The sequence below is a fragment of the Abrus precatorius genome, unplaced genomic scaffold, assembly GCF_003935025.1.
Source record: "Abrus precatorius isolate BTA unplaced genomic scaffold, Abrus_2018 Scaffold8, whole genome shotgun sequence".
Classification (NCBI taxonomy): Eukaryota; Viridiplantae; Streptophyta; class Magnoliopsida; order Fabales; family Fabaceae; genus Abrus; species Abrus precatorius.
Genome location: NW_020874428.1, coordinates 34,327,742 through 34,342,599, shown reverse-complemented (window position 1 = coordinate 34,342,599; position 14,858 = coordinate 34,327,742). Strand labels below are relative to the sequence as shown.

Here is a 14,858-nt window from a genome sequence, read left to right as displayed (position 1 = left end):
AAATTAAATAGTTATCTATTAATTTTTAACATATTAAAAAAATTATAACTCAATTTTAAAAAATATAAAATATCATATCAAAATAACAAACACTGAAATTAATTATAAAAGACGTGGAAAGAAAAAGTTTTCCACGTTGGTAACGTTATGCTTATGCAAATGCAATCCGTTACTGCACCGAAGTGGCAACTAAATGGTACAATATTTTATCAACTGAATTGACTCAAATACCCTTCTATAGAAAGGGTTACCTTTTATAAGAGACCATTTTTTTCCGTGACCACCCACCGCAACCTTCGTATCCTTTCTCGTCATTTCCTCACTCTCCCTTTCCCTCTCACCTATTTACTACTCTCTCTCACACTCTCTCTCCATTCCAAAAGCTTCACTCATTCGCGTTCATGGCGGAAGAAGATTCCACTTCCGGATCCCCTCACTCTCTCAAGAACAGACTCAGATCCTCCCTCTGCTTATCGTGCTGCTTCCCTCACCACCGCGTGAGGCCAAGGTTCGTTCGAAGCGCATCGCTTCACAGCAAGTCCCGCTCCACCGATTTCCCCTTCCCTCACCTCAAGGACAAGTGCTGCAACTTCATCTCCCGGATCGGACGCCACCGTCGCCGCCACTCCGCCGATTTCCACTACGACCCTCTCAGTTACGCGCTGAACTTCGAAGACGACGCCGGCGACGAGAAGTCCGTAGACGACCTCAGGAGTTTCTCCGCGAGATTGCCGGCCTCTCCGCCGCCGAAGCCGTCTTCGAATTCTCCGGCAAATACTACCGTGGAAATCGTCGCTCATAGTTGATCGAAAATGTATCGGGAGATCTGATAATGTGGATACAGTTTTTTGGCGGTGCAGGCATAGCGTAACCACCGCGGTTAAAATCGCAATCAAAACGGTGCTGACGGCGTCGTTTTAAAGTAGTTTAGTTTAGTTTTGCTGTTTGTGTGTGTGTCCCCTGTTTGGCTGATAACGTCATTGTGAGATCCGCCAATGCAGCGCAATGCAAATGGGAGGAATAAGAAAAAGCAAAAAAGTGGCGATAAAAAAGAGAAAGGTGCGAAAGCGATGATAGCGTGCTTTCACTTCCTCTACCTTGTTTGTTAGTTGGATATTTTGTATAGAGCATTGAAATTTGAAAGAAACGCTTTGACGCAGAGGTAGTGGCGAACTGGTAACTGAAACTCTGACACATGACGACGCCATTGCTATTGGAATTTTGTCTCGTTCTTGTTGCAAACGGTTCCATGGAGAGAGAGACTGAGATTTACAATATTTCTTTTGGTTCAAAATACTTGTCGCACCATTTTTTAAATATTTCTTTTACATCTTTTTTCATAAGTACATCTTTTTTATTCTTTGCAATATATTAATTATTTGATTTGGATAATAAGTGAAAACTATTTTTAATGAAAATGAAAATCAACTTAAAAAAATAATGCGAATTTAGTATAAGAGAGAATTTTTTTGAACCAATTACGTTTTTGTGAAAAACAAATGTACCTAAAGGCATTTTCATATATTAATTTCGTTCAGGGGACAAGCAGTGAGGATTCATCATAAAAATACAGAATATTTTTTACGATAATTTTACAATAAAAGATGACTTTTTAGCTTAGTCTAATAGAATCCAAAGCTTGAACCAAATTAGATTAAATCGGGCCAAATTAGAATATTGTGATCTTTAATAAATTTTATTCTAATTGTTGCTTTTTACCTAATATACTTGATTAATACAAATGGTAGCAATATCCACTAAAAATATGCGTGCATTTAATGTTTTTGGTATTTGCAAAATATTTAATTAAGATCTTAACAACTTTTAATGACTTTAAAATATTTCATGAATGTTCTTTAATTGCATGAATGTTTTCCATATGTAGTTGAAAAATACTAACAACTATTCTTAAAAGCTATTTAAAGAATTTTAACTTTTTTTCAATAAAAATTATAAACTAATTACTATTTATTGCAGTGTTTAATATAACTTTATTATTACTTTTAATAAAATAAAACTTTATTTATTACTTTTCAACAAGTGTTTTAAGAACACTCCTTAACAGCTTTGGAAAAAAAAAATTCTAGACCAAATCATAATATGTATCTTTTTAAATTGCACTAGATTTAAAAGATGTATCATTGACTCATTGTTAAGCCGGAATGTTATATGATTAAGTTAACTGAAGACTGGTGGACATAACTAAGGGGACACACTTCAAATACTATAAAGTAAAATCATTGTTTACATCGACAACCTTTGAACTGTTCGAAAGAGTAGCCCTGTGAGTCCTGTACACACACAGTGACACAGGGATTAAAATGATGAGTCGAGTAGAAATAGTACTTTGATTCGTAGCACTGACACACCGCTCCATAACTCACTAGTTAAACACTGATTCTCTGAACGTGGATCACAGCTGAACAAAGTGAGACTAATGGTGAACAAGCAATTGAAAGATGATTTTTTATTTTTTTTAAAATTGTGAAAAACGATGTTTTTTAATGGATTTTTTTTTCTTGCGTGTCCAAAGGGCATATTCTAAAATGAAGTAAAAGCAGAAGAGTTTAATTAAATGTATTTACAGTATAATTCTTTTTAGGGTAAAAATCATTATTTTTATAATAATTAATTTTATATTCTTTAACATATATTAATTAGTAATATTTAATTAAAAAAATTATTTGATGCTATATAAAAAAATATTTTTAAAATAAATTATATTTATCAGTTTAATGTATATTATTCGTAATTATATAATTGAGTTAATTAAGTTAATTTTTTAAAATATTTTTATCACAGGCGTATTTGTATATATATATTTAATATTTAATTATTAAATCATGTTTATATTACTCTTTAAATAAAATAGTTATGTATTACTCTTGTTATTAAGATTAATGTAAAAAATATATTAATAGTGCATTGTGATTGATTGGTAATATAAAAATATGTAAAACTAAATTCAAAGTATAAAACATATTTTATTAAATAAGTTAAAAATTTTAAAAATGAATTTCAAACATTACGATGGATGATTGATTCCAGAACTAGACATTTGGTTATCTTTAAATAAAATCATTAGTTTAAAAAAGGACTATGTTTTTTAAATAATATTTTTTTATTTAATTATAAAAAATATATGATGAATTTGAGATATATTAATTGTTAAATTTATTTTATACTTTTTTATTAGTATTATTAAATATATAAATTATTAACTATGCTGTTTAATATTATGAATATTTTTAAAATAAAATTTATATTATGAAAAATATAATAATTTAAATTATTTTCTTTAATTTTAATAATTTAGTCTTTTATTTCTTATAAAAAATTAAGAGTAGTTATCATTCAAAATTAAAAGAATAAAGAGTTTATTAGCTTTTAAGTGTTAATATAACAATGTTTTGAAAAAAAAAAAACTATCCTACTCTTTTATTTTTATGGCATGTTTTCGAGTGTACAGTAAATAACTTCTTTTAATTATAATTCAGATTGTCTCATAATTATGGCTATATAACCGCCAAGTGCAGAGAATATTCCTCCTCTTTTATTAGGTAGAGAACATCACATGGTTCACAGTGGAGTCTGTCTCTTAACATGTGATTATCAGACTTTCTTCTCTTAATTACCCTTTTATTTACTATGTTGTGTTTTTATCGTTTATTCACAAACAAAAAGTATATAAACTTTTTCTTAAATACCTATTTCTTAAATTAAAACAAAGATTTTAATTTTCATTAATCTGAGATACTGCATCAACCCGAGAAGCATCATTTTATAGCTCTGCCAGCTCTGTTCTGTGATGCTAAATGTGAGCTATTCTGTTTTCTTCCCTCTCAGTCCATCACACCATAGGAAAGAAAGGAGAGTTAAGAAACAGATTACGCCACCCAAGACTTTTTGGGCTTCTTTTTCTGAAAAACTTAGTAGTGTGTTTGGTCCCATTACTGGGTTTGTTTATTCAAGTGCACATTTCTCCAATGTTAGGTCCAACAATGCCTAAAGTAAGATAAGCAAATTATGTGGTGGACATGTCCTATGATAAAGAATTCACGACATCACAATAAATCAATTCAATTTATAAGTCCATTTTTTTTATCACACATATTGTGTATAGTCTATTAGGATTAGACGGTAAAACTTTTTAAAAAAATTATTTCAAATCTAATTACAAGGTAAATGTAACTTGTCCTTTTAAATATATAAACATATTGCACACAAAATGCGATAATATAATTATAGTTATACCAATCAATTAATCATAATTGAAGTGTGGATTTCAGTGATAAGTGTTAATTATGGTGATACTTAACCATATAAGGTGTTGGGTAAATATCTACAAAGCTGCTATAGGGGTATATCAAAATGAAAAACTTTCCTTAATTTAGAGACAAACTCATTTATTTATTTTCATATGAAAACAATAAATTGAAGTACATTACTCTGCTGTTAATATTTGTCACTGTCTATTCCATTAGGTGCTTGCTTACCTGCCATTTTATTAGCAGGATTACTTATGTGAACAGAAAAATAGCATTTTCATTGCTTTTGCCTTTAGTCATATATTAAAAAGTTTGAAAGAACCATTAATAACTAGACGCAAATGCTCCTTTGGGTCCATGATGTGTGTGTCTCATCAAATCTCAATCCATATCTCATTGAGTTAAATGAATTCAAATTGAAAATGTCCACAGGCCAATAGATTTGGACACATCACACTGTATACATGCATGGTCATACCCCACAAAAACTAGGAAAATTCTTATTTTCAGTCTCTAAACTTTGTCCACTACTTCAACCTTTAATTGGTAAGTAAATAGAGATTAGGTGTGACTCTGTTAAATTTTCAGATTTTTATTTGGAGCGTATAGCTATAAAAACTTTATCTGGTCAGAATTGAGTGGGGATCTTTGATTAACTTTGGGAAATAGTCATTACCAAAAAATGTACAATCCTGTTATAATAACAATAAAATAACTATGGATTGCCTATCTCACTTTATTTATTCACACATGCCAAGTTTGATAAATAATCTAAGATTGTTTATGTTAATGTGACAAAGGATGTATATAAAATAAGATGAATAAATTAAGATAAATGCAGAAATATCAGCATTTTATATAGATCACTTACATAAACTTTAAACATATTAAAAAAAAAAGGCTATTTAACCTGCCTTCCTCTCACATGCCTTACAGCATTTTACTCATCACCATTGCCTACTTTTGGTTACTTTAACTATTTTTTTTTCCTCTTCGTTTGTTTGTTGCCGAAAATTAATGGTCCTAATCCCTGAAGTGCCGGTACATGAAAATGTTCATACCTTAAAAAAAAAAGCAAAATATAACTTTAGCAAAATACATAAAAATTTTCTTTTTTAATTTATTTATTTTTACTTTGTCATAGATGTCTCACTACTTACTATAAAAGTAAAAGGGTTTTGACCAAAGAAAAGAAAAAAAAATTAAATGGAATTAAATCGCGTATCTAGATATATCACCACTGTGTTTGTGCCTTATCTTTTCTTTATAATAATAATAAACTTCTTCATAAAAGTGAAAAGGGGTAAGCCGATTACGTTAGTTTGAAATGCTTTCCATCCCATGCATTCCACGTAGAGCATAATGACATTTTTTCTTAATAACTCAACTCAATCTTACAGTGTTTTTTTCTTTGTTTTATAAAAAAATTGTGGAAACATATTTTAAAAACAACCTCAGTCAAGATTCATTAGCTTCAGATATTAAATTTATATTGTGATAAAATATATATTTTTAATATAAAATGTTAAAAGTTTAACACAGTGAATAAAAATCTTTGAAAGCAATAATCAAATTTAAATAACATTACCATGATGACGAGTTTGCCGACAAAAAAGGTATCAATTTAGTCTTAATGGAGGTGCATGAACGGAAGTTAATCCTCAGTGCCACCTACACCACTTACCTTTAGGTGGAGCCCTTTCTCCACTTTCAGTAGTAATTGTCTCTCCTTGTGGCCCTTAATTAGAAAGCAAGCATCTCTTTACTCGTTGCCCCTGTGGGACTCTAATCCTATTAACTGAAGCTTGAAGAATTTTAAAATGTCACTTTCTAATAAAAATACTAACCAACCCTACCTAAAGATAGACATAACGAACAACTAACACTCACTGGATCCACGAATACTCATTCTTCATCCTTGACTGACACTTTTTAACTGTTGTTTTGCCGATAAAAGTAATTAGAAACAAACCCACTTTTTGTTATGCAAACGTTTGCATAATTGTATGTTATCCACTATCTGTGCATTCATGTGAGAGAGAGAGAGTTTCGTCTGGTAGTGAAAAAAAGATTTGGTGGGGGGAGATATGAGGGTCCTGTCTCAGTCTGACACGCTCCTTCGTAATCAATCGTGTCTCAGATTCAAACACACACGCCATGCCTCCCATCTTTTTCATCAAATCTTTTATTTTTAATAAAGTAATTATAATTAAATAAAATTACTTCTTTTAACATTTTCTAATAAAACATGCATTATTTTGAACTAATGATAAAATTAATCTTTTTATTTGATGATTAAGGGTACATATTACGGATTAAATAAAATAAAGCGATTAATGAAGGTTCGGGTTAAAGCAAAGCCTGGTCATTCGTTGTGCCGTTTTGTACCTGTCGTTTTCCCGGGAAAATACGAAAAAACGCGCCCCTTTTTTCTTTGTAGGATATACGTGCGCACTAACGGAATTGTAAAAGGGGGGATTATTCAATTTCAAACATTTAAATAAAAATAAAAAAGAAAAGGAAATAACAATTTGATTGCATAGGTTTAGTTGATGCAGAAAGGGCAGAGAGAGTGTAAATGGGTCAAATAAAAAAATTATTATATGCTGCCTTCAAAAGTCGATAGATTTTAACATGTATGAATTTAAGTTTTACATTGTTTTGACACGTATATAACGATTGCAAAGACCAGTTTCATAAATTAATAAATTAAAATATAAGTTCTTTTTAAAAATATTATGTAGTCATGTTTAAAAACTTAATTATATTAAAAGACAAAACACTGATAGTTAATATGCTGTATTTTGAAATTATTTGAAATAATAACTTTTTAAAATTATGTTACTTTAAAAATTAGTTTTTTATCAATGTATAATTTTTTTTTATTTTTCCATTTCATGCAAATATAAAAATACGCAAAAACGTAATCATTTCAACAATATAACTAATGTCAGATAAATGTGTTTAGAAACTGATGGCAATATTTTTTTTTTTTATGAATTTGCTCAAATCTGTAGTGATGGTAACATTTTTTTAATAATTTTTTTATCTATAATTATTCTTAGTAAACACGTATAATTTTTTATTATAAATTAAAAAAATTTAATTAATTTTGACAACACAATAAATATTTATGTAGAGTTTAATTTATTTGTAGCCTTTTATCTTAAAAAAGAATTAAAATATAATTTTAAAACTTAATTTTGTTTTTCAACATTAAAAATAATTATCACGCAATTATTTGTCTAATTACAATAATTGAAAAAAATATTTCAACAACAATTTAAAAAACATACGACTGTAAAAAGAATTTAATAGATATATTTAATTTTTATTGAATCCGCTTTAATATATTTAAATCCAGTAATAGCCTTAAATAAATACTAAAAAAAGCCCTTGATTTCTGGGGCAGTGAGAGTGAAAGCAATTCATTGTTTGCGCTTGTCACCGTTCCCTCTTTTTTCCATTTCGGGATTCCACAATTCTTCTATTCTCTCTCTATCATTATCTATCTAATCTATCACTCTTACTACAACCTTCAATTCAATTTCTGTTTTGATTTTTTTTCTTCCAATTTTACTAGGGTTTAATTGCACCCTCAATGCAGTAATCAATCTCACACGATACCGTTCCTTATTCATTCATTCTTTCGGATCTTAATTAATAGCTTTTTGCAGCCATGGCGTTTGATCAAAATTCCGTTCCTATGGATCTTCGTCCGTTAAACGTAGTTCCGGGGATGGCGGAGGAACCCCTCATTTCGCCGGTAACCGTCACGCCACCACCGACTCCGAATTCGGCTCGCGAGCTTTTCTACCAGCCAGCGGTCTCCGCAACGTGGCACGTTTGCTCCATTGCGCATACCAATGCGAACTCTGCTCCTTTTGGTTTTAACTACGGTGGTTCTGGTTTCGGTAATCGTGTTGTGACTGGGAATGCTATGAATTTGGGGAACTGGGTGGGGGCTAATGGATTGGATAGGGTTAGCAATGATGTAAATGGTTTTGGTGGTGCTGCTCTTCGGGGGAATAGAGTGGTTGATCAGGTTCAGGTCGGTGATGAGGGTGGGGATGATTTGGTTTCAGGGAGGAAAGTGAAGTTTTTGTGTAGTTTTGGTGGGAAGATATTGCCTAGGCCTAGTGATGGAATGTTGAGATATGTTGGAGGGCAAACGAGGATCATTAGTGTTAGGAAAGATGTTAGTTTCAATGATTTGGCGCAGAAGATGGCTGATACTTATGGCCAGCCTGTGGTTATCAAGTATCAGCTACCCGAGGAGGATCTTGATGCTTTGGTGTCTGTTTCATGCCCTGATGATGTTGAGAATATGATGGAGGAGTATGAAAAATTGGTTGAGAGATCTCCGGATGGTTCTGCAAAGTTGAGGGTTTTTCTGTTTTCGGCTTCGGAGACTGAACTTTCTGGTGGGATGCAGTTTGGGGACTTGCAAGATACCGGGCAGAAGTATTTTGATGCTGTGAATGGAATTGGTATTGCGGATGGGAATGGGGATAGTGCTGGAATCAATAGGAAGGAGAGCATCGCCAGTGCAGCTTCAACCCAGAATTCTGATTTGAGTGGGAATGAGATTATTGACGGTTCAATTGCTAGTCCAGGGGATGTCAGTGGGGCGCCTGTGTCGCCACCTAAGGAGAATGTGGCAGCTTCTCAAGACACGAGTGCAAATTTGGCAGTTTTGGAGCCCGGTGCAGCAGTTTACTCAGGTGCTTTTGCGGTTTCATCGGCCATGCCTGTGGCTAAGACTAGTCCAACACAAACTCCATATTTCCAGAAAGAGGTAGAGTTAGAAAAGTCTGTGCCTGTTACTGTATCCCAGCAGCCATATGGATTGCAGCCATCTGGAACGGAAATTTCAATACCTTCACGTTATTTGCAGCCATTTGTTGATCCAGGCAAGGAGGTTGTGAACCATGCAGATTATGTCCAGCTGCCTTCCTCGATGGGGATGACAAATCAGCTTTTAGGGAAGACTGGGCCTGTCTTCACCCAACAGCAGTTTCATGATAATAGCCCTGGTTTAGCATTCCATCAGGTCATCCCTGGGGTACGAATGACAATGACGCAATCATCTTCTCATGTTGGTGTAAGGCCCAATGCTATTCAACCACAACCATTGGTGCAACCTCAGCAACAACGTTTGGATAAATATAATGATGAAAATGCATCAGGGATAAGGATTGTCCAGCTTCCTGCTGAACGCAGCTATAACGCATACCAGGTTCCAGTGAATCAAGTCCCATCTGTCATAGTTGGAGGTAATTATGGCTGGGTTCAGGTTCCTCCACAAGAGCATGTCGTTTTCTCTGATGGGTTATTACCTCAACAACATGTAATGATCCCTGAGAATATCCAAAGAGTCGAGGACTGTTTTATGTGTCAGACAAAACTACCTCATGCACATTCAGATCCCGTTCCTCTGGTTCAGGATCAGCGTAATAGTGGTGTGGGTCCAATTCATGATTTATCCCCAAGTCACCGTAGTTTCCCAATGGAGGACAGTATGAAAGTTCAAGCAACAAATTGGGTTATGCCTATGGTGACTGCACCCTTGAAGGAAGGCATTGTTGAACAAGGGGCTGGGACCAGGCCAAGGGTTGTTGGCAAATTGGAACCTCCAGATGGAGTAAATCGTACTGATACAACTGACCTTTCTCATAATATTGAGCCACAGACTGTAGGCGGGAGGGTCTTTAAACAAAAGCTAGAAGAATTTGATCAACCCAGGAATTCATTTTTCCAGGAAGAGATTGGAAGGACAGGTAGAGAACAGTCTCTCAATGATGGGCTCATGGGAACCGCACCACTGTCTTATCCAGAAGATGTTGTTGACCAGCACACAGTACCAACAGAAAACTGGGTTAAACATGATGTGCTTGTTGACAAAACTGTCAATAATGATATAACTGTCGTTGATGGAACAGCTAAACAAACTTCAGAGTGTATGGTTCAAGGATCTCTAAAAGAATATACTAATGAGCCTACTGGTGTTGTTTCTAAGTCAGACGTAGTAGATAATTGGATTAGAAAAGACCATCTAAAACCTATTGATGGAAGGATGGACACCTGCAAGTTATGCAATCCTGAAGTTTATGTAAGTAATGATCAATGTTTTCTCCAAAGTAGGAATGATAACTTAGATTACGACACTCGCCATTCCGTAGAGGAAGAGGTGATTCTGGATAACTTTGTCAGGTCAAAATTGATAGTTGATCCCAATCAAAATAAGATTACAGGTGTGCTGCCTTGTTCTTCTACTGAAATTTCATATGGGCACAATTCCAGGCCAGGTGAATATGAGGCCATACATGCCCCTGTTTGGGGCATTCCTGGTTCAAATCCTCAATCAAATATTGGAACCCACCAAAAGGATGACACAGCATCATCCGCAACATCACCCTCTGTCAGGTTTAGAGAAGTGCAGGATACTCCAAGCTCACTTTTCAGCAATCAGGATCCCTGGAGTATACAGCATGGTACCTTCTTTCCACCTGTCATGCCTAGCAAAGCTTTATTAAAGAAAGAAACCTCTTCTCGGAAGGATCATTTTGGTGAAAATCCGGGCAACAGTGCGGAACAAAGTTTAAAGTCACAATTGGATGATGACCTCTACCAGTCATTCAAACAAAATTTGACTTTTGAGCATGGTCGGTCTGCCAAAGGTTGTAAATTGTTAAAAGTCCTAAAATATGGTTAGGAGGGAGCTCATAGCATATACTCATTATGTTTTGATTTCTTTATTGAAGGCTCCACTGAAGACCAACAACTTCAAGCTGTTGCTGAAGATGTTGCAGCCTCTGTTCTGCACTCAAGAACTCTTTCAAATCCTGAAGAGTTTGAGGATGGCAATGCTTCAAATAATCCGATAGATGTGAAGTGCAGAGATAAAACTCAGGTAATTTTGTTTACATATTCCTCAACATTTGTATTATCTACTTTATTTTATGATTGCAGAATTAGTTGCCAAAATAAAACATTTTGTATGCCACTCTCCTGTGTTGTTTTATTAAAGTTATTTTAACATTATTTTTTTTTCTCCTTTCAGGATGTCAACAGCAAGCCACTGGAAAAGGGAAATTTTGGCTTTCCAGCAACAGGTGTTGGAAAATTACAGGTCGAATGTCTTTCATATGTTTCCTCTTTTATGCTTTTATGCTGCCAGCACAGTAGAGCTAACACCTTGCTGCTGGAACTTTACTAGGTTATAAAGAATTGTGATCTTGAAGAACTGACAGAACTCGGTTCTGGTACCTTTGGGACTGTATATCATGGAAAATGGAGGGGTTCTGATGTTGCAATCAAACGGATTACTGATAGGTGTTTTGCTGGAAAGCCTTCAGAGCAAGAGCGCATGGTCTGTATCTCATTACTAATTGTTATGATTTCCATTTTCTGCAACTCCTGTTGGTGATTGACAGACTAACTTCCCAATGGTTTGGTTCATGCATCAATCAGAGAGATGACTTCTGGAATGAGGCAATCAAGCTTGCCGACTTGCACCATCCAAATGTGGTAGCTTTCTATGGTGTTGTGCTTGATGGCCCTGGAGGTTCTGTGGCAACAGTAACCGAATATATGATTAACGGTTCTCTGAGAAATGTCTTGCAGAAGAGTGAGAGGTAATTTGTGCATGCGTATGTGCATTTTCCATGTATATGTTCATGTTGGGATATTAGTCTTTTTGCATTATCCAGGTTTAATGTTTCCATAATGCTAAATCCTTGATGCTAATGCAATCATATCAGGAATCTTGATAGGCGCAGGCGTCTTTTGATTGCAATGGATGTGGCCTTTGGTATGGAGTACTTGCATGGAAAAAACATAGTACACTTTGACTTGAAAAGTGACAACTTGCTTGTGAATCTCAGAGATCCACACCGTCCAATATGCAAGGTTTAAATGCTTGATACTGGTGTGGTCATATCAAGAATCATGTTCTGTTGCATCATATTGTATATATTCAGATATACAATTAGTTAGCACATTGCCTTCCATATATGTTTATGCTCTTGTTAATTTATTTGAGCATTGACGGGACACATCCATTATGCAACATACTTCTGCTCTGCTGTAATTGTGTAGATTAATAAAGTCTCTGGAATATGCTGAGGTGTTTCGGTTTCCCTTGAAGGACCCTGTGAGACGGATTGATCAGTTTTTTTGCTGCTTTAATCTGATATAAGGAATTTTACTCATCAAAATTTCTAAAATATGGCGAGTGATATTTTAGAATACCCCTTTTATAAGAGAATGGCTTTAGATATACCTGTCAAGTTAACCAGGCATAGGTTTGACTAGCTGGCTGTACTAAAGGTTTAGTTTGGCATCCTGTGATTGTGATGGCACAAGTGAAAATTTACATACAAAAAGGAGATTGTCATACGTCAATTAGAAATTTGGAATAGGTGCTTATAACGTTAGCGTTTGGTGGGCAATTAGTGATTGCACACCTGCACTGCAGTGGCAAGATATAGGCAACATGAGCAAAATAGAGAATATGGGTATTCATTTGTGGATGAGTATGGATGTGTAAGACTGGATTTACTCATAAGATTATCTATTGGTATGCACAAATAATTTTAGGCTAGATTTTAATGTTTATCTTCCAGGTTTGCACTTTCTAAAGTGTAGATATGACTGCGAAGAGTTAAAAGCTGGTGTTTTTGTTGAGCTGTCTTCTTTCATCATTCTGCAAATTGGATTGTGGTTCTTACACACACTCTTTAGTGAATTGTTAGTTTTAGTCCCTCTGAAAATTTTTTTTAGTCCCAATGTTTTTGCGATTTTTTAAAAAAAATTTAGTCCCTATCGCTAATGTGGTTCATGAAGAGGCTCTCGTCAATTTTTTGTTAGACCAAGTTTTTCAGAGAAACTAAAAACAAAACTTCACAAAAATGTAAAGACCAAAACAAAAATAATTCGTCCCAAGGGACTAAAACAAAAAATTTACTAAAACAGACGGATTTAAAACATATTTAAGCCATATTTTATTAACTTTGGGAACCATATAGAAATTGCATTTATACCATAAGCCATTTTGTGATTTTTTATATATTGAAAATAATTTAAGTTGCTGTGCTTTATACTTGACGAAATTGGGAGCGAAAATCTCCATAATATTTTATAGTTTAAACCTTATTCTGGTAATTTTTTCTAGATTTAAATCTTCTCGGTCGTTGTGTTTTGCACCACAAAGCAAATGACAACTACACAAATATGATCACTGTACCAAACTACTAATCCATAAACAAAACAATGTTGTCAATACTGGCTGTTCCATGAATTGGCATTGAATTTGAACAGCCATTCAGTTAATGATTCAGAATTTGTTCCATTTCTGCAACGTTAAGCACTTTTTTTTCCCTGAATTTTCTTGTAACTGATTTTAGGGTCATCAATACTTGCTTCCTGGTCAACAGAGCTCTACTTTTAGCATGGTGGAATTCATTATTGATCCTTCAGTAGTTTGCTAACTTTTTGCAATTTTACTTCTGATATTAGGTTGGTGACTTGGGTCTGTCCAAAGTAAAATGTAAAACGCTGATCTCTGGCGGTGTTAGAGGAACTCTACCATGGATGGCTCCAGAACTGCTCAACGGAAGCAGTAACCTTGTTTCAGAGAAGGTTTATTCTTTAACTTGACCTGAACGGTTGATGAATTTTGATACCTTCACATTTTGTCACTCTTTAAGCTTGTTTTTCGTGTTTTGATATTTGTTGTTTTAGGTTGATGTGTTTTCATTTGGCATTGTAATGTGGGAACTTTTGACTGGAGAAGAGCCGTATGCCGACTTGCATTATGGTGCTATTATCGGTAATATTCATGTTGAATTCATATTTATGATATAATTATCTTGCTTTCAGTTAAATTGAGAGGTTTTGCATGTGGGGTCTTCCAAATACAATTCAGGTGGTATTGTGAGCAACACTTTGCGCCCTCCTGTTCCTGAATCTTGTGATCCAGAATGGAGATTGTTGATGGAGAGGTGCTGGTCATCGGAGCCAATAGAGAGACCTACCTTCACTGATATTGCCAATGAATTACGTTCTATGGCAGCCAGGATCTCTCCTAAAGGACAAAACCAACAGTTGCAACCCTCTTCGTTGCAGACTCAAGTCCAGAAATAATTTTTGCTTTGTGTTTTTCATCCAATTGACTGACCGATGCATTATTCAATATCTATTACAGGGAAGGGAAAATTTATTAATTAGTTCAGACAGATAGTTTACTAAGGTTGTTAATAAGTGTCAGGCTTTTTTTTAGCTTTGCTGCATATTCTTCTATTACATCCAACCCTCAATGAACATTATGAAATGTGTCATTTGAGTGTGCCAAAAAAGGAAATTCATTGTCAATATTTTGATCTTTTTAAAATGCATATTGTAAAGAGTTATACCGGTTATTGTTATTATAATCCCCATTCTTCCACATCCCTAGTTTGATTGACTGATTATTGTCCATCCATTGATATTTCTTCATAAATTTCGCCTGTATAGTACGATCGAAGACGCGTCTTCATTTTGTCTTATCAAAGTGGAATGTGTCTCAAGTGTTACAAACAATTGAGAATG

The 14,858-nt window shown here is 34.3% G+C and overlaps 2 protein-coding genes across 2 annotated transcripts; both read left to right on the top strand.

The window, feature by feature from the left end:
* Positions 1-378: 378 nt before the first annotated feature.
* On the top strand, positions 379-1,035 carry LOC113848320. Its single transcript, XM_027477782.1, has one exon. It carries the CDS (start codon positions 402-404, stop codon positions 804-806), a length of 405 nt encoding a protein of 134 aa, XP_027333583.1. The 5' UTR covers positions 379-401; the 3' UTR covers positions 807-1,035.
* Positions 1,036-7,685: 6,650 nt separating this feature from the next.
* Positions 7,686-14,692, top strand: LOC113846078. Its single transcript, XM_027473940.1, has 9 exons — positions 7,686-10,948; positions 11,033-11,181; positions 11,332-11,400; positions 11,488-11,640; positions 11,742-11,905; positions 12,032-12,179; positions 13,788-13,910; positions 14,013-14,100; positions 14,197-14,692. The coding sequence occupies exons 1-9, from the start codon at positions 7,948-7,950 to the stop codon at positions 14,412-14,414; spliced, it is 4,113 nt and encodes a 1,370-aa protein (XP_027329741.1). The 5' UTR covers positions 7,686-7,947; the 3' UTR covers positions 14,415-14,692.
* The last annotated feature ends 166 nt before the right edge of the window (positions 14,693-14,858 follow it).

Bases quoted from the DNA above. Each gene is read 5' to 3' on its own strand.
- LOC113848320 (XM_027477782.1), top strand. From the start codon at position 402: ATGGCGGAAGAAGATTCCACTTCCGGATCCCCTCACTCTCTCAAGAAC.
- LOC113846078 (XM_027473940.1), top strand. From the start codon at position 7,948: ATGGCGTTTGATCAAAATTCCGTTCCTATGGATCTTCGTCCGTTAAAC. The intron at 10,949-11,032 runs GTTGTAAATTGT...TCTTTATTGAAG, and splicing joins GCATGGTCGGTCTGCCAAAG to GCTCCACTGAAGACCAACAA. The intron at 12,180-13,787 runs GTTTAAATGCTT...TTCTGATATTAG, and splicing joins CACACCGTCCAATATGCAAG to GTTGGTGACTTGGGTCTGTC.